The 21,448-nt window shown below is 46.1% G+C and overlaps 1 protein-coding gene across 1 annotated transcript in view; it reads right to left on the reverse strand.

The window, feature by feature from the left end:
• Window positions 1-21,308, reverse strand: part of bcr (BCR activator of RhoGEF and GTPase) — an 80,942-nt gene extending 59,634 nt beyond the window's left edge. The window contains exon 1 of the mRNA XM_061080513.1: window positions 19,700-21,308. Within this exon, the coding sequence (XP_060936496.1) occupies window positions 19,700-21,308 (1,609 nt within the window). The remainder of the gene's footprint in view (window positions 1-19,699) is intronic.
• Between the last annotated feature and the right edge of the window lie 140 nt (window positions 21,309-21,448).

The following is a 21,448-nucleotide window of genomic DNA, read 5'->3' on the forward strand; positions in this document are numbered from 1 at the left end:
TCATTTCTCTTTTTCAGACGGAGACAGAGTTTGTGTTGTGGTGATTGTGGAGCTGCAGTATTGAGATGCTGCTGATACACGTCAGTATCAAACAACTTCTTAAAGCCAAACTTGTCAAAAACATGATATCCTGAACCTAAGACGGGCCTAAAGTGACAGGAAGTTCAGCTTTTCAGCTTGGCCCGTGTCCCATCTGCTAACATGGAGGAGGTGGGCTTAAGATAAAGATTAGGTAAATACGCAGCTGCAAGTTCTCTCTCTGAGACGAGGACACTTCAGTTCTCTTGAACCCACATACAACAGCACTTTGGAGGGCGCACGTCAGAGAGTAGCTAACTATCGAGAGCAATATGAAAAGAGCCGCTGCCGCTCTCCAACAGATGTGACTAAGACCCAAATTAGTACCTGCATTACCCAGATTGTCTTTAACAGCCATATGGGACCCAGGCGTGTTTCATGTGAATCACCAAAAGGTCACATGCCTCACATATGCTTGAAAAGGGCTTTGCCTCCAGAGCAAAATTAACTCTTGCTCTTGTTGTGTGTCCCAGACTGAAAATACTCCACAGCACTTGTTCTTGTGGCGGTCGCTCGTATGGCCGCGAGCCTTTTATGGCCATTTCTTCATTACTCACCCGATGAGTTTATTTAAAAATCGGCTTTGCCCTCTTTTCCTCTGTGTCAGCTGATGTTCCACGCCTTGGAATGACACGTTTTGAAAATAGACTTCTTCTAATTCCAGTGAACACAGATGAAGTCATGCACACACACACACACACGTTAATATGTAACATCCCAGCTCTTGTTGTCCCCTCGCTCACATGTTCCAGCCCAACATCCATGAATAAGCTTTTTGCCGACATACGGAGCGACTGCGACATGAGTATCAAAATGTATACAACTATATATATAAAATGTAGCAACCCTGCCTTCAAAGACTAAGCAGTAGCATCTCTGTTGTCGTCCAGCCTCCACCACAAATAAACAGCCGTATAAAAATATCCACATTAATGCTCCGTCACTGGCCAGACTCTAGAGTCGTTAGCTTTCTTCAGACGACAGAAGACGTTATACTCTATGAAAGTCCTTAAATCCTCAGAATGATGTCACGCTTGCGAGTTGTTATTCGCTGCACCAAATCTGCTTTTCACTTTAAAACCATCTGCAAGCGGAGACAATAAAATAAATGCTTGCGGTTCACTAATTAAACAGAGTGATGACTCCACAGGGCACTTCAGAAAATAAAATGAGATTGACCGAAGCAGTGGCAAAGTGTCCGTGTGGTATTTGTCTGTCTGGGAGTTATTCTCATAACTGTGGCTCCTCTGGTTATGGGTCATGCTAACTTTGCACTCACCACTGTATTGCAGCAAGCAGCGGCAGACTCATAAAGATTTACAAATACATTTCAGACACTTGTTCCTGAATCCAAACAAAACAAAAGAGAGAAAGTACACTTAGGGATAGGGATCTACTTGTGGACAATTAGTAGGTTGTCTGTCTTCCCTTGTCTGGAAGGGGTCTTGATGAATGACTGTGCAAATTCCCTCAGCACCAGGAAATACAAAGATGGACGAGCGTCTTCTTCACTTCCTCCTACTACAGATAGATATGAACACTATGAACAAAAGCTTCACTGAGCCAATTTACAAGGTGATAATATAAAGTCAATGTTTCTGTCTCAGCTAATTTGCTTTTATTGCCATTATACACATTGTTATACACATTGTGTTATACTGAAAACGTGGTCAGCAATTCTTTTTTTAAATCAGAGTTTGTTTCAGTCATATTTTAGTTTAAAAAAACCTTTCTCACCACAGATGCCTTGAATAATTTCTGCTCATCATCTGCACTCACATTTCACCCGGCTTCCACGTCTGAGTCAGTTAAAAATAAGTCCAAGCAGTGAGATGGCACTTTTCTTTTTAGAGAGATAATGGATTTTTACTGGCACTCTTTCTCCCCATAGGTCCGGCCTCGGAACCAAAATGGCAACAGAAAGTGGCCCAGCGTCAATACATATGAATATGAAAACACTTTAACCTGGATGTGGCCACGATTATACTCACTTTAACCTCTAAAGCTTTTACCATTTACTCTGATGGATTGATATGTTCCAGAAGTGTCATTCTTAGAAGTGCTACTTAAAGTGTCTTGTCCTTCAGACCTTCTGCAAAACCTCTAACACGTCTTATTATGTCCTGTGCATTAACGTACGCACACACACACACACGAATGATAGGATGACAACATTACTCTTCACTCAAAGCTAAGTATAGACCTTTACCGTATAGAATGGAGATGTAATAGAACGTGGAGCATTAAGAAAGGCGGAAAACGCGAAGTTAAGTGTTTGTTAAGCTGTTTTCAGATAGATAATGTACAGAAAGAGATTCGCCTTTCACATATGAAGAACCCAGCAGGAGATTTTCCAGGTCAGAAGCGTTCACATGAACCGGAAAATGTCAGAAACATCCAGACGAGGGGGGGTATCTGGATAGAGCAGCAGGAGGCGGGACATGACGGAGAGATTCTGCTGCGGAAATCACGTGTTTCTGTTTTCACGGCCCTTATCGCCAAAAGCTCTCGAAAATGTTGATACAAGTCTTCTACCTATTTGGCTGCTCTTTTTATGCCCCAAGATATTTGTATTCTTCCAGTTTCCCAACCTGACTCGGACATTTGCCTCCTCACACAAAGCCCCTCTGTGAAATTTCAGGAAAATATCCGGTCTTTCGTGCACGTCTGAAAGCAACCCCCCTGAAAAATGACCACAAACATCCATCTTTATGAATAGATTTACACCCAATGGGGAGCAAGAGAGAAACGGAAATAAAATGTGCAGATTCGGGGCAGAATCTGCCGCATTTAACTTGATGCTGAGATCTTTCTGCTCCGCTGGAGAGAGGAGACATAAGCCAGCTCGTCTGTGATCACCGACTCAGCACATGAAAAATGAAACGCTACATCGCCAGCTAATTCGCTTACATAAGAGCCTCAACTGGGACATGAATTTAAAAGCACAGTGACAGAGAAATATAAAGAAAAAGCACAGAGAAGCTTCCAGGTAGGAGGCAGAGAAAGCAACTGGAAAAAAAGAAGTCTACATATTATTGTCTGTTCCAAATTAAATTGGTCTTTCAGCCAAATAAGAAAAACAGTACAGTACATTAACGTGACATAAAACATAGTCTCAGCTGCTATTCGAATACGCTTCAGGCCAATTTTTGTTTTTTTATATCACAGATCATTTCTCAGACGGGCTGTGAAGACGTCTCCCACAAATCATCTCTCAGCCTCTCACACACACAGGCACAGTCACGGGAAGCAGCGGTTTAGTGACTGTGATCAACGCTCCAGCCGACAGAGGAGGGATGTAACTCTCCCGCAGTATTTCTGGAAACACGCCACTTTAGTTTGGAACTCGAGCCAAGACGGAGCCAGGCTGATTTGCACTTACTCTCAACACGTCAGAGGCATCACGGTGGTTTCCAGCAGGGTTTGTGTGTCTGTGTGGACATGTGTGTGTGTGCGTGTTGTGTGTATCATTTTGTCTTTTTCTTCCACATACAATTGACAATCAATCCTCAATGACTGCTTTTTCTTTAACGGGCCTTTGATCAGACTGACTGACAGGGCCGACAGACAGCAGGGCAAACAGCATTGACTGGGGGGGGGGTCGATGGATGCTAATCACATCTAACAAGAAGCATTCTCTGCCCCTGACTTGCACCCTTTCACACACACAGACACACACACACACACACAGAGGTGGACCTGACCTCGCCACTATAAATGTCCACACTGTATTTTATGGACTTCTTAGAGAACAACCTCAGGCGGAGGGGTTGTAATTTTTTATGAAAAAACACTGAACGCCATCATTTGTCAACAGTGCAGTTACAGCAGCAACATGTTGGAACTGGAAGTGTCACAGTACAATGATGGATAGACTTTATATAAGGATAAACCAAAAAATAAAAAGTCATAGTACGTAAACTGTTTCTATTAATTCTTTCATTCTAGCTTTTCATTTAATCCTGAATGAACCATAAACTGAAAGAAACATTTCCAAGTTTGAACCCAGTGTCTCTCTGTCCTAATTGTTAAGCATCTCTTGTGTTTTCTGCAGGTCCCTTATTTTCCAGCCAATTTTCTGAAGACTCATGATTTCCTAAAGAAATTAGCTGATATTTGCTCCGTCACTTAATCCAATCTTCAACAAAGGCCTCTGGGCTGAAACCGAACTGCGTCATCCTCTCCAGGAAATGTGCTGGTAATTTACAGCTGAGCACCAGCCAATTCTTCATGAAATCATGAGGAAGGTTTCTGGGGGAAATTAGCTGGAAATACAGGACCAGTTTCTGTGTGGCAGTGGCTGGCAGTGCAGCGTCATGGCAGGAGCTGCGTGTCGGAACATCAGTCGGCCTCAAACTTTGTGTTTATGTTTCCGAAGAATGCGTTTAAAGTCTAATTTATTCATTTTCCACTCATCCCTGTTGGGGTTCAGGGAGGTGTGGCTGGAGGCTGAACAGTCATCTACATCTCGCTAAAGCTCTGCAGCGCTATTTCGAGCGATCCAACCGAATGTGAAGGATTTGATTTAAATCCCTCTCGTAACACGTTGCAGCGTCATCACATCACAGCGGCTGAAGACGCTAACTTCCTACTGACTGTGACTTATCTGGGTCTGTAGGAAAGACAAGAGGCCGCACTGTGTCCCGGACTTTTTAAGAGCGTAACCGCGTCAAGTTGTATAATTATCAGTCACAAGGTTCCAGTTTTCACACAGAGAGACAGACAGGCAGACACCTCTGTGATTCTCAGCAGCCACCCAGCTGCATGCAGCTTTTGGACAGATTCGGAAACATGCGAGCACTTAGAAACTCTCACTTGAGTTCTCACCCAAATACACACACACTTCAATAAAAAAAAACACATCTGTTTCCCTCAGTGGAAGAACTGAGGCCGTGAAGATGCAACAATGCGTCTGCCAGAGGTGAATCTGACTGAGAGTGCGTGGTGTTTTCTCACTGAAGCCATTTCTAACCTGGCAGGATAATTCAATTTATTACAGCTAATTATGTCAGCGTACAGACACTGGAAGTTTCCCACTACGAGTTCTCACAGGGTCGAGACATCTGCTTGGTTCTGTGGAGGCCTCCTCTCCGTAGCTGGATGATGACATCTTGTTTTATATTTATCTGCTGATATATATTCTTTACTCCCTAATGTCTGTATCAGCATTGGCCAACACAAATCTATTTCTTTCAGGCTCTGGTGCTGTTTATCACCAGTAACTTGCTCGGCTTTGTTTCTTTGCAGAGCTGCAACACTGGTGCAGTGAGGGAGGACGGCCACCAGGGGAAAAGCTCCTCGTCTCAGTCACAACCGCAAACATGGCCGCCTCACTGCAGCATCAGGATCTCCCTCGGGGGGGATTCAGCCATCTTCTGCTCGAAGATTTATGGAGGTCTTCTGATGGGACGACCTCATCATGGATCCACTTAAGTAATCAATAGATTTATGAATATCTCTGAATAATGAAATCATTCCACTCTCGTCGGCCGCGGTGCAGACTGTGGGCACCGCAGGTCCCCGAGTAGATGCTTCTCTGTTCACACCCTCAAGGAAAAACTAGCAAAACCACACACACACACACAGACGCACACAGGAAACACAACAACATATGAACCAACATTAGCAGCAGGGAGTGGCGTCCCTCTGTGGCCTATAACACAGAGCGGAATGAGAGAAGCAGCTTTCAAACAGCAAAAACAGCATCTCCACTGATGTAAGGCAGATCTATTGTTGACACTGAGTGTGTTTGCACTGGTAGGGAACAAGTAAAGAGCAGTTTTCTCTTTCTCTGCATTAACAGCAAGATCCAGTGACAAGGCCTGAAGGGAAGTGTGTGTCGAGTAAATAGTGCTGGGTGTGATGTTTTCTGTGGCGTTTGTGTGCGAGTGTGTGTTACGCCGTCTCTGGTGACACACAGGGATTCCTTGAGACACCTTGTCCTCTGGCCATCGTCCAATCCTCTGCAGAGAGGGGGGGGCGGGGACAGCCGCGTGTCAATCAGGATTCAGCACTGCGGCTGCTCTTCATCCCTCGGAGGATTATTTAAATGGAGACCGTGCTGCTCTCTTCAGACGTCAGGTCACACGTTGGCTCATTTCAAGATGTTTAATCAGTATCATTAAATCAATATCTCAAAGTGGTGGAGGGTGGATACCGGAGCTGAGCCGGGTTCGGACAAACATTTTTGAAATCATGCTCAGGATCAGGTTGAGTTTGTTTTCTTTGGCTGGAATATCTACTTCAAGTTGTAGACTGCACGTGCCTGTAATCGGTGAAAACATTCGGGATTCCAGATTCGGAATCATCCCCCAATGAAAAAAAGACGAGATGAAAAACCCCTCTCCACTCACAATTAAATCTAATCAGAAAATAAAACCTGAGAGTTAATTGAGATTTGTCACGCTACAAAAGGGTTTAGCAGGCAAAAGCAGGATTGGCCGTCTGTGTGTTGGCAAAATGTACAAAACAGATTTATTCAGGCTTATGGTCAATTATATATTTGCTTCTATTCCAAATGATAAGTGACTAACCTGAATTACATGTGACAGACGGAGCCATGTGACTGAGACTGTAGCCCGACCCACTGTGTTGTTTACACTGCTGTGAAGACTGGTCAACATGATGACTCTCAGGAGCGGAGTTGTTCCACATAAGACTATTTTCAGTTTGGAGTTCAAACAGTCTCTGCATGAAATCTAATACCAAATAATGTAGGATAGCCAATGTTAATTCTCAACACTGTCAAAGATTTAAATATAGCACTTATATATATATATAGTGATGTGAAAGTAACTCAATTAGTCAGACCTGGGTTCCACATATTTGAGATTATGTGACTCATGAAAGTTGCAGCATGGGCTTAGCGCTGCAGTGTTTAGAGTCAAAGCTTCACATGCTGCAGATTTTTCTTGCTCTTTGGAAGCAAATGACAAATCCTTGCGTCACCATGTGGAGGAACAGGATCCAGTGTTTGCATGGTAAACATCCCATTTCATAACCTGGGCACATGAGAAGCTGCTCCTGTAAGAACAGAGTGAGATTCCATATAGATACTGGAACATTGTGTTGCAGGATTTTTGACATCAGTACTCTTGACTTTACTTCAGTTTAATTCAACTTTAATTCATTATTCATCATTTCTTGATTTAAAATCTGTAAAGTGCTGCGGTCGGAAGTGCAGCTGAAATAAAGGAAAGGTTTTAAAAATTGATCATAGATAAAGGAAATACCCAGAAGCCCAGAAGTAAGACTTCTCAGCTTACTACACACGCCACTATGATACCGTCAGTCTACACCGATATTGGTTTACAGATCACATAGGTTGTGTGTAACTGTGCGTACCTTCATGTGCACGTTTGTGTGAGTGTGTTCATGTGAGTGAGGGAATATGACGCCCCGTGTCACGACAGTCGGGCTCCAGTTTTGCAACAAGTGGGCTGCAGCATCAATAATGGATGACAGAGACAGGGGTTAGACGGGGGGGCAGAGTGGTTTGTGTAAGGCAGGCAAACGTGCTCTTTTATCTTAATTCAACAGTCAATTAGTTGGTACATATTCAGTTCTGCGTGTGTATGAGATGCTAAGTTTACTCATAAATATCCATATTTGCATTTTTTCTGTGTTCAGGCAGAGCTGGAGAAGTGATGTACAACAGAGACGCTCAGTATTTAGAGGAAATTAGGGAAATGTCGACATTATTCAAACGTGTGTGTATAAGAAATGAGGCTGGAGTTTTGGAATTTAATGTCGAAAGTCTTCACGAGGCTTCACCCAGCGAAATTCAACGCCGCGAGCTACTGTGCGTCCTCCTCACAGATGTGACAAGAGAAAGTACTTCTTGGGTTGTCACTTCCAGCCAATCGCTGCCACTTTGCTCTGAGCGTGCTCTGCCATTTATAGGTCTGCAAAGTGGGCCAAATGAAAGAGAGAGAGAGAGAGAGAGAGAGAGAGAGAGAGAGAGAGAGAGAGAGAGAGAGAGAGAGAGAGAGAGAGAGAGAGAGAGAGAGAGAGAGAGAGAGAGAGAGCTGCAGCGACAGTGACACAGGGAGAAATGTCGAACTGGAACACTGGAGAAAGAAAACAGAGCGAGAGAAAGAGAAAAGAGCTGACAAGGAATGAGAGGAGGAGGGAGATAACAGATAAACAGCTTCTTTAAACCAGTGGCTGCAGCTTTCTGTCTGAAATTGTAAAAAGTGACCTGCAGTAATTGAGCCACAGCGAGTAAAGGCCGGCTGCAGGATTCGGTGAATCGATGCCTGAGGCCGACAAAGGGCTGCTCACCTGTTTACTCAAAGTTAAGAGAAGGTCGACACAGTACACAGAAGAACCCAGAACTGGAGAATCAGTTGTCATCGCCCTGAATGCACTAGTTGCTGAGGACGTGGAAGACAATGTGTTTAACTGGGCCTACTGGCGGCCCCGCCCCCCCACTGACTGCAAGATGCTGTTTACCTGTTTATATCATTATCACATTTCAAAATGACACCAAATTCCACACGGCCCTTCCCCCGGTGCAAGGTATTCAAGCCACAGAAAGACAGACATTCGTGGAATTAGTAGGCAGATCATAGGTAGATGTGAGTGTTTGGACCACGTGGACACCACAGAGGAAGGAAATCCCACCACAAAAGAAGCACATGTGGAATCACTTCATATTCTCTCCCTCCTACTTTCACAAACAGCTTCATCTCTCTTTCTTTTACACAGAGAAACATTTTGAATAAAGTCAGCTGGAGACTTTGTTTTGCTGAGTGTTTAATGTTCATTTCTAGCGCTCCTGGTCTTGTTTTTTTTATGTGCTAATAACACAAACATGTGCTCACATCAGCCCACAGCAAACATCACACACCTTCAGTATAGCTTTGTTATCTTGAAGTCTGTTTGCACAAGGTTTCCAATGAAGACTTAGAGATTTCAGGACTAACCAGAAAACCGCATAACTCTGAAAGTGGTTCTTAAGCCCAGTGAGCCTACGCTACATGTAAGAGTTGTGCAAATTATATTTCCGCTTAAAAAAAAGGGTGTTTTAAGCATTTGGCTTGAGGCTACAGGTTGAGCTGGAGAAAGCAAAGACAGTTAAAACTCTCGTCTCTGTTTTTTGCTCACGGGAAGGTACGTGGGAGGAGAATCAGGCCGAGAGCTGCTGGCTTGGATTCTGCCGCCTGTCAGAAGAAAAGAGGGCTAACAATGGACTGAAACAGAAAGACAGCGGCGGGACAATGCGGCTGCGGACAAAAGGCTTAAAAAAATTCCGACTGAGCGTGAAAAGGCCCCAGCATCTCACGTTTTAAATGACAGATTTTTGCAGATTGCTGAATTCCCATTCACATCCCTCACATCCACGTTTCACTAATCGTGATTGTGCCCGAGCTGAGAGGCAGCAAATTAAAATCCTGGAGATAACGGAGAGAGAGAGAGGGAGCGAGAGAGAGAGAGAGAGAGAGAGAGAGAGAGAGAGAGAGAGAGAGAGAGAGAGAGAGAGAGAGAGAGAGAGAGAGAGAGAGAGAGAGAGAGAGAGAGAGAGAGAGAGAGAGAGAGAGAGAGAGCGAGACCATCCGCTGTGATGCGTCTGATATTTTCTGCCAGACAAGTGTCGTCTCTCCATGAACTTGAAAATCAGTTGTCATGGCCAAATTGGGCTTAAAATCAGCCTTTATATTGTACAGTGCGCTCCAGGCTGAACACTGCTGAGTGAAAGAGGCAGGAAGAGACAGAGGGAGAGAGAGAGAGAAATGGTCAGGGGGATAGAGAAAAGGATATTAAGTGACATAAAAGACATATCACAGAAGGAGGGAAGTTACCGAAGGGCATGAAGGGAGAGAGAGAGGAGCAAGGGGAGGGGGGGGAGGCCCATCGCAACATGAAATCTGATATTCCCCAGGAGCCTACAGTTATCCAGTCCCTCTGCAACAAGCGGCTCAACAAATAACAGACAATGAAAAAGGAGCCCGAGCCGGAGAGAGAGGCATTATGGAAATCAAACTTCTCTTTACATCTGGTGACGTATGTGACAAATTCTACAGATTCCGCTTTTCCTCAAAACCAATGGGATCACAACACGAGAGCTTTTCTTTCTCTTCCACTCCAGACTGCGGACAGTTTGAGAGTGTTTCTCTTACAGCATAGCTTCCTCAGTCAGCAGCTCACTAGCTATATGGAATCTACACTACTAGATACTGTACACACACACACCTCTACCTTTAATAGCCTGCGCAGCCCTTAACAACTGCCATTTATTAAGAAACCTATCCCTGCTGCCCAGTGCAGACACAGTCCAATAACAAAGAGCCTGAAGGAAGGAAGGTGACACACACTATCACACACACACACACACACACACACACACACACACACACACACACACACACACACACACACACACACACACACACACACACACACACACACACACACACACACACACACACACACACACACACACACACACAAAGACAGACACACACACTATCAGATAGAGAGAAAGAGAGAGAGACAGATTTGATTAGCCCATAGACTGTATCTGAGCCCAGAGGAGGCAGTGTGTTCCTGCAGGGCACAAAAATAAAATAATAAGAGGAAGTAGCCACACTGGATATTACAGTAGTATTAAACAAGGAAATGCTTGATCATCATCATAATTATTGAGTATTACTCTGTAATCTATGGCCAACTTGGGTTGAATGGACACTCAACAAAGCTCTGGTTTCCTTTTAGAAGCCAGGGGATGCAAATTTGAAATTGTATTAACATTTATCACCAAATAAATCTCCTACACAACTTTTAATCAACAGTATTGCATGTAACATAATAACTGTTTTTTCTGTAACAAAAATACCTTACATCTCTCAGTACAGGTGATTATATTTCTCATAATTTTGCCTCTTGATATCTCACTCCTTGGAATTCAGTTAATTTTGTGGGATTTGAATAAGATTATTTGCGCTGGGCAGGAGGCAGCACGGGTCGTCCACTAACCAGAAGGTTGGTGGTTTGATCCCCGGCTCCTCCAGTTCAAAGTGAACCCCAGGTTGTGTGGGCATGTGAATGGGTGAATGTAGCTTGTACTGTAAAGCCCTCCGAGAAGTACATAAGATAACACCCTATATAAATTCAGTCCATTTAGCATTAAGCGTTGCAATATAAGCCCGAAGACAGGATCTCAAGGACATTCATGAATTCAAGGACAGAGAACAACACAACATCCTACGTGCAGCTTAACCCCTGGTGAGCCGCAATCCTCAGCACTGACATTAAGCTGAGGTTAACTCCATTAAAGTCAACTAAACCAATTTTCCGAAGAATTATAAGCTTTTAACAGTCAGTGTCCTCACACACAACAATACATCTGCACAGGCCGAGCATATGGACGGACAGGAGAAGGAAATACAGGCATGCGGACATGCAGGAACAGCTGGAGGGGGAGAGAGAGAGCAAACACAAAGATAGGAGAGACTCTCAGAGAATCGGCCGAGTCTGCACCTGCTCTACACTGTTCTGTAACAAGGAGACATTTGGCATCGATTGTGTTGTTTTATAGGCATTCGTCGGTTAAACCCCTATTGGACAATTACAGCGAGAGAGGCTGCTTGAGGAAAGGGGGCCGGGACTTTGATCTCTTCCCCTTGGCTTGGAGGGAAACCCGGGGAAACAAAGAGGGAAAGGTGAAGACTTCTAATTGGCTCCAAGCAAGGGAAACTGGAAGCAGCTGGAAGAATGGGGCAGTTGAATGGAGTGGGAGAAGACGGAGAAAGAAAGAAAATAGGAGAAAGTGGGATGAGAGGGATAAAAGAGGAGGAAGGAAGTGAAAGACAAGAGCTTTAGAAGATAAATCCAAAAGCTGCATTTGTGTGTTTATTTTCCTGTTTTTTTATCGACTTAATTTAGTGAAATCAAAGCTAATCTCGTCCAATCAACCCTTTGTTTTGTCGACCTCCCATGTGCACACGCGCTGGGGAACACGCACACATGACAGCGCTGGTTCGTGAGTGATGATAATCCTAATGTGTAATATATAGGACATCATGCATTAGTGCAGTAATGAGTGCAGTGGGATGTGAGCTGTGCTACATGAGGGGGAGAATAAAAAAAAAAAAATTCTAATGGTAATCTGATTGTTGGCCAGCTTTTAATTCCCAGACGAAAGAGGGGAGATTAAGGCTTGTTGATGTTTGCATGACTAGACAGGTTTGTGATGCCTTTTAATCCAGAAAAATATATCACCAGGCTTTCAATTATATACGTTTATGCCACAAGCCTCCAAGTTCACGGTAATCGTTAAGAGGGAATGTTGGAAATGGAATTATTAGCTGAGCTTCCTGAATCTAAACTGCAGCCCAGAGTCTTGTTTGTTTCACTAGGATATCGGTGAATTTGCAATGTTTATTTTCTGCATGTTCTAGATACAGTATATTCAAGGTATTAATTAGCGATGTCCTAATACAGGCAACAGAAATTCCAGCAACACTACAGAAAATGCTGGGTCGTGCATTAGCGAGAATGTAAACCTATGAACCGATCCGATACCACGTCTTTAAAGTAAATTAAACGGTTTTCTTTTCCGAGAAATGACATGATCAGTATCTGAGAGGTAAAATGGTATCTGAACATCTCTAGCCTTGTTAAGACAACAGCAATACGTCATATTTGATCATTTATTATATTTTGGTAATAAATGAGCACTCAATTATTGCACATCTATAAATTTGATGGGCTAACAAGTCAAAAGATGTAAAACCAACTGGATCCTCCACTTCCCACGATGCTCTGTCGGTTGTGGTTAATGTTCAGATCTTTAAAAATGATGACACCTTGTAACAAAGGCTTTCTGTTAAAAACCACCTGACTCATTTCCTTAGACTGGACAGAAACCATACAACTGTTCAGGCTGCGTACTGCTTCCTGTTGATATAGTAAAATAACATGTAAAATAGGTGGTGACCCTTTAATATGCAGACATGAGTGTATAAAGCAGAATGCAGCTCTGCACAGCCCCAAGTGCCGGGTGGTGTCATGCTGATATTAATCATCACAGACGCCATATTTCCTTGTGGTCTTAACCAGTAACCAGGTCTTTATTTCCACCCCCCCCCACCCAAGCCCCACCCCTTGACTTTAACCCAGACCCTTGGAGAGCTGGCTGTGATTAACGACCCCGGCAGCTAACCTAGAACACGTAGAAAACCAGAGAACACACAGCAGCTAGCACTTACACTGCAGGGCCCAAGACCTGCGGCGAGCGGTTAGCTGTGGACGCTAACTAGCACAGTTTCCGTGCACTGCGGCCAATCCAGAGGGCGAAGTCAGTGCTGCACAGAGCCAAGATGGCCGCTCTTCAAAGTTACAGCAGCGAGGGGGGAACAAGTCACCAGAATTTCTGTAAAGGGATTTTTCCATCCTTTTTTATTTTTTGTCGTTTTATTTTAACAAGAGCAGTCGGTCACCAGAGGAAAGATTGTGGCCGGGCGCTTGGCAGAGGAAACACACAAGCACACACACAGAAAAGGAGAAGAAATAAACAGAAGCAGGGAAGAGTAACATGACCCTGAGGAGGGCCGTGAGTGTTTATGTGCATTTGTGTTTACATGTCTGTCTGCAAGGTCTAGAAATGATCCTCCAATCTGCTTCCATTCACCTGGTGTCCAAAACTCTCCCCAGGCCTCAAACTAATGGACAGTGGACGCAACATAATCACTTCCTGTCTTTAAACCCAAAGAAAGAGAGACAGTTTGAGATTCATGGGCTGCCACACCAGCAGGTTATGAGAGGTTGGACCACAGAGATGCTCTGAAAGTCCTAATAATAAGATAAGTGCCTCATCTTGCCAAATACAAAAATCCAGATGTAGTGAATTTAAATGTGGTTTCATAAGGAGACTGATGGGCCTTGTGCTCTACTAAGTTCTATTCTGGTGTTGCATAGAGGATATTTGGACCTGGTGAATAGATGTTATCAATTCAAGTAGCTTTTTATATAGTTTATACTGTTAGTTAAGTCAGCTACTATGGTCAACTATACAAGGACAGCATGAACTGTGAATGTTCAAGACCGACCCCTGCATACTAGAGATGTTATATATTATAGAGTGTATATAATAAAAATAGCTCAACTTCTAAATTAGTAAACAGGCTTTTCACATTCTAACAGGAACTGTTTCTTCCTCCATAACTGATCCCAGGAGCAAAGGGATCGTTTTGTCATTGGTCCGAGCAGGTTGCACCGGCCCAGAGAAAGGCTGAGCCGAGCGCCCAGCTGGCAAGACCCCCCCCCCTCCTTTTACCGGTTCTTCTTCTTCCCCTTTCTCTCCTCCCCACCACTCGGGGCCTGACTGTGAGCCTGCAGCTCCTGTGTGCCGGCTGAGGTAACCCAGGCTTTCACCGCCAAACTCACTCGAACAGCGCAGTGTGACGGAGCCTTTTTAAAGAGACTACAGCTACACCCCCCCGCTCTCCCTCAGTGTGAAAATGGGGTCATTGTGCCACACCGAACGACTGTTAAACATGTGGCCAGAGGTACCAACGCCAAAATGTGTGTCAGTGTCTCGTGGGCTGTACCCATCCTTCCTTTTCATCCTCTGCACAAATTAACACACATGGAAATACAGGCTGAATCACTCAAGGCAAAGGGACACGACACACACAGGGTTCAGAGGGAGAGACGACACACACAGACTCAGCCTGGTACAGACCCTCACCTCCACTAACAAACACTCGATGATGATGATTTCCTTCGTGGCTACAAATATATTTAGAAAAACACACAGTGATATCATCATCTTCATCAGATTTGATCTGCACAGGTCCCTCAGGGGAGCCAAGGCCTTTTCACAGTGACTGTTTTTTTGTCTTCTCTGACACGTGTGATAGTTCATACAGTGACACATGCACGCACGCCCTCCCAGTGGCTTTGATTTGACGATTTTCAGGGCAAAAGACACACGTGTTCAAAGTGGGCTGAATATAGTTGAAAGAAATGTTGGTTTATAGACTTTTAAGTTGCATATAACCATCGTTTCAACAACGTATTTCATTATGAGGAAGGTTCCATCATTAAGGACGTGTGAAATAGTCCCTCATCCAAAGGTTTTAGCTACAATTAGCCATTTTCAAACTAGTCCATCCGTCCACCTACCTTCTTCTGCCGTCATGGCGACAGCAGGCTAAGCAGAGTATTCCAGACATCCCTCTCCATAGATACATTTCCCAGCTTCTCCTGGGATCCCGAGGCATTCCCAGACCAGATGGGCTATATCATAATCTAGATCCAAGTCCTGGGACTCCTATACACATGTCCCAAAGTTTCAAACCAGTGATTAATTACATTTATCAAAACTTGAGAAATATGTTTACTAAATCGAGCTTCTTTAATATAAGTATAATGTTGTTTTACTGATACAAGTACACATAATCTGGCATGTTGTTTAAAATGTCAGATTATGCTAACCAAGCTAACTATAACTACTACTTATATTGATGTTATTGTGAAATTGTTTAAAATCTTCTTAGTTTACTTTAACCACATTCCATCTTATATATTTGACTTTGAGCACTAAACATGGTATATATTGGCAAGCTAATGTTAGCTATCAGTTGGCTCTGTTAGCTAGCGATTACACTTAGCATATAGTTGTATATATCCAACTTGGTATCAACTAATTCCTCCTTTAGAATTTGTTTTTGTTGTAAAAGCCATTAGGAGTTCAGTGTATCGTAGTGTGAACGTATAAACAGCTGGTGCAACTGGCTCAGCTAGTTAAAATAAATTCAAATAAAGTCAAACGCCGTTGAAATCATGGCTAACTATGATTTCAATATCCTCAGCAGAAAGCTTATGCCCAAGTAGCCTAAATGTCTTCTTAATACCAACACTACAAATGAGATAACAGAGCTATTCTGCATTTATATGATATTTTAAAACTAAAACATCCTAAATAACACCAGGTCCAGAGAGGACAGACTGAGAGTGACGGAGTTTGTACCCGTCTAAAATTAGAGCTGCTGACGGGCCCCAGCTGAAGGAGGTGGAGGTCTTGGACAATCAAACCATTCAAGCTTTCCCGGGCCTGTCCTGCTCTGGCATCCCAGCCCTCTGAGACACAAACCCACAGGTATTCACCAGTTCTCTCTGCACATGAATCAATGGAAACGGCGTTACGGAGAAACTTGGCATTTTCGGGTTGCCACCCAACTCCATTCAGAAGGCAGTGAAAGCCGCCTTTCTTCAGCTGACTGATCGCTACTCACACTCTCAGCAGGTAAAGTGTGTGTGTGTGGCCGGGGGGAGCAGATCTGTTAACATCGCTATGAGCTTCAGAGGATGAGTTTTATTCTCTGTGAACTTTTGCCCTTCTTTAAAAAAGAATCAATTTCCACGATCTGCATTTTATCTCTACACACATTCAGAAGGTTTACTTGCAGGAAAGACGAGGAGGCGATGAGAGAAACAGACTTGTCAGGCGTCTCGGCGCGTGTGATCAAATACTCCACGTTACATCGCCCGCGCTCGTGTTTCTTCAATCCACATCAAAAGCGGGAACTTGGCAGCTGAAGGTTTTCTCGCCTACAAAACCTGTTTCGATTTAACTCACCGAGCTGCTCCGCTTTCCCACTGGAGGCATCTTTATTTGAGTCTTTTCATTCATTTTGTCATTCTGTACTTCTGTCGCAGTCACAAAAGGCCTGATCATCTCAGAAGGGAAACATCGGATCCTGAGAAGCGTGAGATGTTGTGACTCCTCCAGAGGCGTCTTCAGACTCGGGTCCACAAACGCCACGAAACGTTTCCCTTCTTGCACGCGGCCTTTACGTCCCGTCTCCAGCTACAACGCTAGCATTCGTCCGCCCGCAACTATTGCTGAAGGTAAAGCAACCTCCAGGTATACGAGCAAACATCAAGCATGTGTGTGTGTGTGTGTGTCTTTGTACGTCTGTGCATTTCTGTTACGCAACGGGAGAGAGTTCTTCCCATCTGTGCTTCTCCGCAGCCCCCGCGTCCCTGACCAGTGAAGCGAGAGACGACAGCTCTCTGCCTCCCTCGCTCTTCCTCACACAACACCGACCCACTCTCCATTATTATCATCATCATCCTCGATCGCCCAGCAAAAACACACACTCTTGGCTCCTCATCCCTCGTCTGTCTCTCCTCCTGCTGGCACACACACACACACACACACACACACACACACACACACACACACACACACACACACACACACACACACCACCAACCACCTGGGCTTCAAAACAACAACTCATCATCATCATCACCTTCACTGTCTGCATCGCACCCATCTGCCCTCGGCTTAAACCCCAACTACAAAACAAGACCCGCTCTGCAGGGTGTCCAAACATTTTCACTTCCTATCCTATCCTCAAATTCCAGATTATCCTCACTAAGTGCATCCCTCTCTCTCTCCACCCCCCCCAGCCCCATCCTCCATCTCCGTCCCGGCTCTTCCGGCTCGCCTCGCCCCCCCCACAGGGCTCATTGTTGTGGAAAAGATGTTAAAACAAAGAGAGCAGACAGTGCAGCGATAATCCCAAACATAGCAGCTGGGGAATTAGCTAGCCATTTTCCTGGGGACTCGTGCTGCTGCTGCTACACACACACACACACACACACACACACACACACACATTGGAACAATCTTATTTGTTGACAGCACCACGAATGTAAGCGATGGCTGGTGGTGTTTGCCTCCCGGGGAAGGGAATGTGGTAATTAAAATGGAAGATGGCTTTTTGGCGTTCACCGCAGCAGAGAGGAGATGGTTTTCCAGACGGGATGAGACGCTGCACTTTGACCAGAGTGTCCCGTCTGGAAAAAGCATTTTAGCTGATTCCACCAGGGGCCACCGTGTCAAATAAATGAATTATAGATGCGATGGAGAGACCTCCACTGTTCAGGATATTTAGGCAATGAGCGGTTTCAGGTTGCAGAAAGTAATGCTGCCCAGAATGGTGACAGTAATACCTACAGTACAAGGAGAAAATAAGGCCTGAGGTCAGCTGTAACTTCCTTTTACAGGTACATATGTCTCACAGGCAGGAGTGAAAACATATCAATCGCTCCCCTTTTTCTTTCTGTCCATTTCTCATGTTTGCGTTTCTACTTCTAATCCTCCAATTCTCTCTCTCTCTCTGCTCCCCTCAGATTTCTGACTTCCTCTTCCCTCCTTTCCAGTCCATCCTGGCACCAGAGCAGGTGTGTGATGCCAGCACCCCCCCTCCCGCTGCCTGTCTGCTCCAGCAGGGCGCCAGCACCAAATCTGTTACAGTATAGCTCGGCCGCTAAAACACTTCTACCCACTTCCACAGCCAAGTCAAGTCAAATCAAAGTGTATCTGTATAGCACGTGTCAGACGACCGCAGTTGGCTAAAGTGCTGAAAAGGGGTTGAAACACTAAAGTAATAAAGCGTTAAATATCATAACATCGTGAAAGACAGTGAGAAGAAGAAAGTCTTTAGAAATGATTTGTGTTTCTAAAGACCATTGAAAGACAAAAACGCCAGAACGAGCATTACCACTGCAAACCACATCTTGATAAACATCATTCCACGTCTAAAAACAGAATGTCAAATATCTGAACCGCCCGAGCAATATGCCGTTTTGGCTCTTGTGAGCTGGCAAAGCCTCAACAATGGAAACGTCACTGAGGTATTACAGTAAACTAAGCTCTCCTAATGTGGTTCTTGAACACAACACACCCCACTGTTGTTGTGATTGAGCCAGTGCAGCCAGGGCAGCCAGTGACCATGTCTCATATTCCCAGTATGCACACATCTATCTGATACTGTCCCTGCTGTTATATTACAGGTGTACTGAGAGGCTGCAATCCAGTGGTTTGGGACAGTGCAGGTAATTGTGTGGAGAGATTACAGTGGGATTCCTTTGTCCTGATCTGTTACATAAGCAAATAAATAGTTTTGGCTGGAGGTGCAGGCGGAGAAGACGTCTTCTGCTTTGTCCAACTGGAGACGGACAGGAAGACGGCCACCTGTGATTTGAATTCCACACTCCCGAGCCACAGGGGGTCGTCTGAGAAAGGCTAGACCTGCAGCTTCCACTCGACCTGAGCACATTTATTGTTCACCCACCCGACTGACATTCCAGGAATAAGCAGAGGAGGATCTTTCATCTGTCTCCCACGCGAGGCCTTCGAAAGGACACACAGCGCTGCTCGTCTATGTGCACACACACACACACACACACACATACACACACTCATGCACACAGAATCAGTCACTAGAACATTTGTCTTTTTGTGGTTTTCAAAGGGAAGAGGCTAAAAATGCAAAAGAATCAACACCAAAATCATTCCTGTATGACTGAAATACACTCGTCCCAGCATCTACTCAGGCTTTCATTAATTTTTCCTACCTCCACACACACACACACACACACACACACACACACACACACACACACACACACACACACACACACACACACACACACACACACACACACACACACACACACACACACACACACACACACACACACACACACACACACACACACACACACGTACACTCCTTTTTCTGTGTGGGCTCGGAATCGTCCTTTGTGCTCCAGCCCACTTGCTCTCAGCGAAAGATTAAAGACGGGATGCAGCACTCACCTAGGTGGTCTCCATGGAAACTATTGTCGTGGGATGTTCTGCCGTGGGGCAGGAGGTCATGATGGGCAGCAGGTGGCCAGATCTGACCGGTCTTGCGAACACTCACAATAGTGGCCTCGGACATGACCACGTGGCCTCCCTGCTGCCGCTGGTGACGCTTCTGGGACTGCGGCGTGGGCGGGCTGCTGCTGTCCAGAGAGTGCTGGGAGTTCTGGGAGTTCTGGGACGGCGAGCGGCTCTTCTCTCTGAAGGGCCGGCGGAAGGCCGTGGTGGGGCTGGGGGAGACGTGGCTGGACTGGCCGGATGAGAAGTCCTCCTCGCTGGAGGTCAGGTTCTCGTTGGAGCTGCAGTCCGGCGTGTAGCCGCCGCCTCCGCCCACGTCTTCAAAACTACCCGGGGAGTAGGAGCGGCGTGGCCACGTCAGGAGGTGGTCGTCTCCTACGCCGTGGTCTCTCATTGTGACCCCGGTACCACCTCCAACCCCACCTTCGCCCATCATCACCCCACCGACGTAGACGCTGGAGTAGGCCTGGAAGTCAGAGGGCTGCCACGGCGGGGGTGGAGGTTTTCCCCCATTGGCCCTCTGCCTCTGATTGGGCTCTCCATCTTCATATTCTGCGTCATAGCCGCAGGTGCTCTCAGTGGAACGTCCTCGGTACACAGGCCTGGCGCGGAGCTCCCCGGCGACGGTTGCCAGGTTACCTGGGAGGGAGTGGAGAGATCTCTTCCGCTCCATCTGCATGGCCTGGCTGCCCAGGGAGCTGATCTTGTCAGAGACTTCCCGGTCGTTGACCCTCACCAGACCCCTCTCGTGGTGGAATTCCATGTTGGTGTAAAATGGCGGCGGTGGCGGCGGGAGCTGCTTCTCCTGACCCTTCGCCACGTCACCTGAGGAGTGGGAGTTGGCCCGTTTGATCCTCTCAAAGTTGGATCTAAGAGCTGCCACACCGAGACCCATGCCAAGCTTGTCCTTGGGGTCAGAGGGCAGGTCTTTGTCTGGGGGTGGGAGGGTGGGCCGGCGGGGAGACACTGAGACTCCGCCTCTCTGCTTGGATGGCGACAGGCCATCCAGGCTGTCGCAGGATGTGGACTCCACCTGCTGCGGCACGTCAAACGCCGACTCCAGTCCGTCTCCGTGGGACGCTGACTTCCTGGCAGGTGGGGGTCTCGGCTTGGTCCGGCCTGTGCCATCCCCAAGAGGCTGGAAGCGAGCCCTCTCCATGGTGGACCCTCCACCACCGCCAACGCCAACGCCGCCGCCATAACATCCACCACCAACTCCTATCCCAACCCCACCAGTCTCCTGCATGTGTGGCTGCTGGGACTCGGCCCCCTGTGCGGCGGCGGGGTCCATCCCCTCGCTCAGGGGGGTCTTCCTGAAGCCCCAGCGCTGCTTGTCGTAGCTCTTCCTCTCTTTGGCCAGGAGGGTCTGCAGGTAGATCATGCGGAAGCGCTCCTTGTTCACCTCCTGCTCCAGACGCCGGATGGACGCCTTGCACCTCTCCAGCTCCTGCTCGATGCCCCCTACCGACCTCAGCTCCATCTTGGGGGGCTCAGACTCTGGGAATTGTGCTTTCCACGCCTCCATGAATCCAACGGGTTCCACCATATTGTTCCACCAATCCTCTTGCTGAGAAAGACCCCCCCACTCACGCAGAAGGGGAGGGAGGGAGGGAGGGAGGGAAGGTGCCAAGGACACACGCAGATTGTCCCTTTCCAGCACTGAGTCCTTCCCAGTAACAATGTCCA

The sequence above is a fragment of the Limanda limanda genome, chromosome 1, assembly GCF_963576545.1.
Source record: "Limanda limanda chromosome 1, fLimLim1.1, whole genome shotgun sequence".
In the NCBI taxonomy this organism is placed as follows: Eukaryota; Metazoa; Chordata; class Actinopteri; order Pleuronectiformes; family Pleuronectidae; genus Limanda; species Limanda limanda.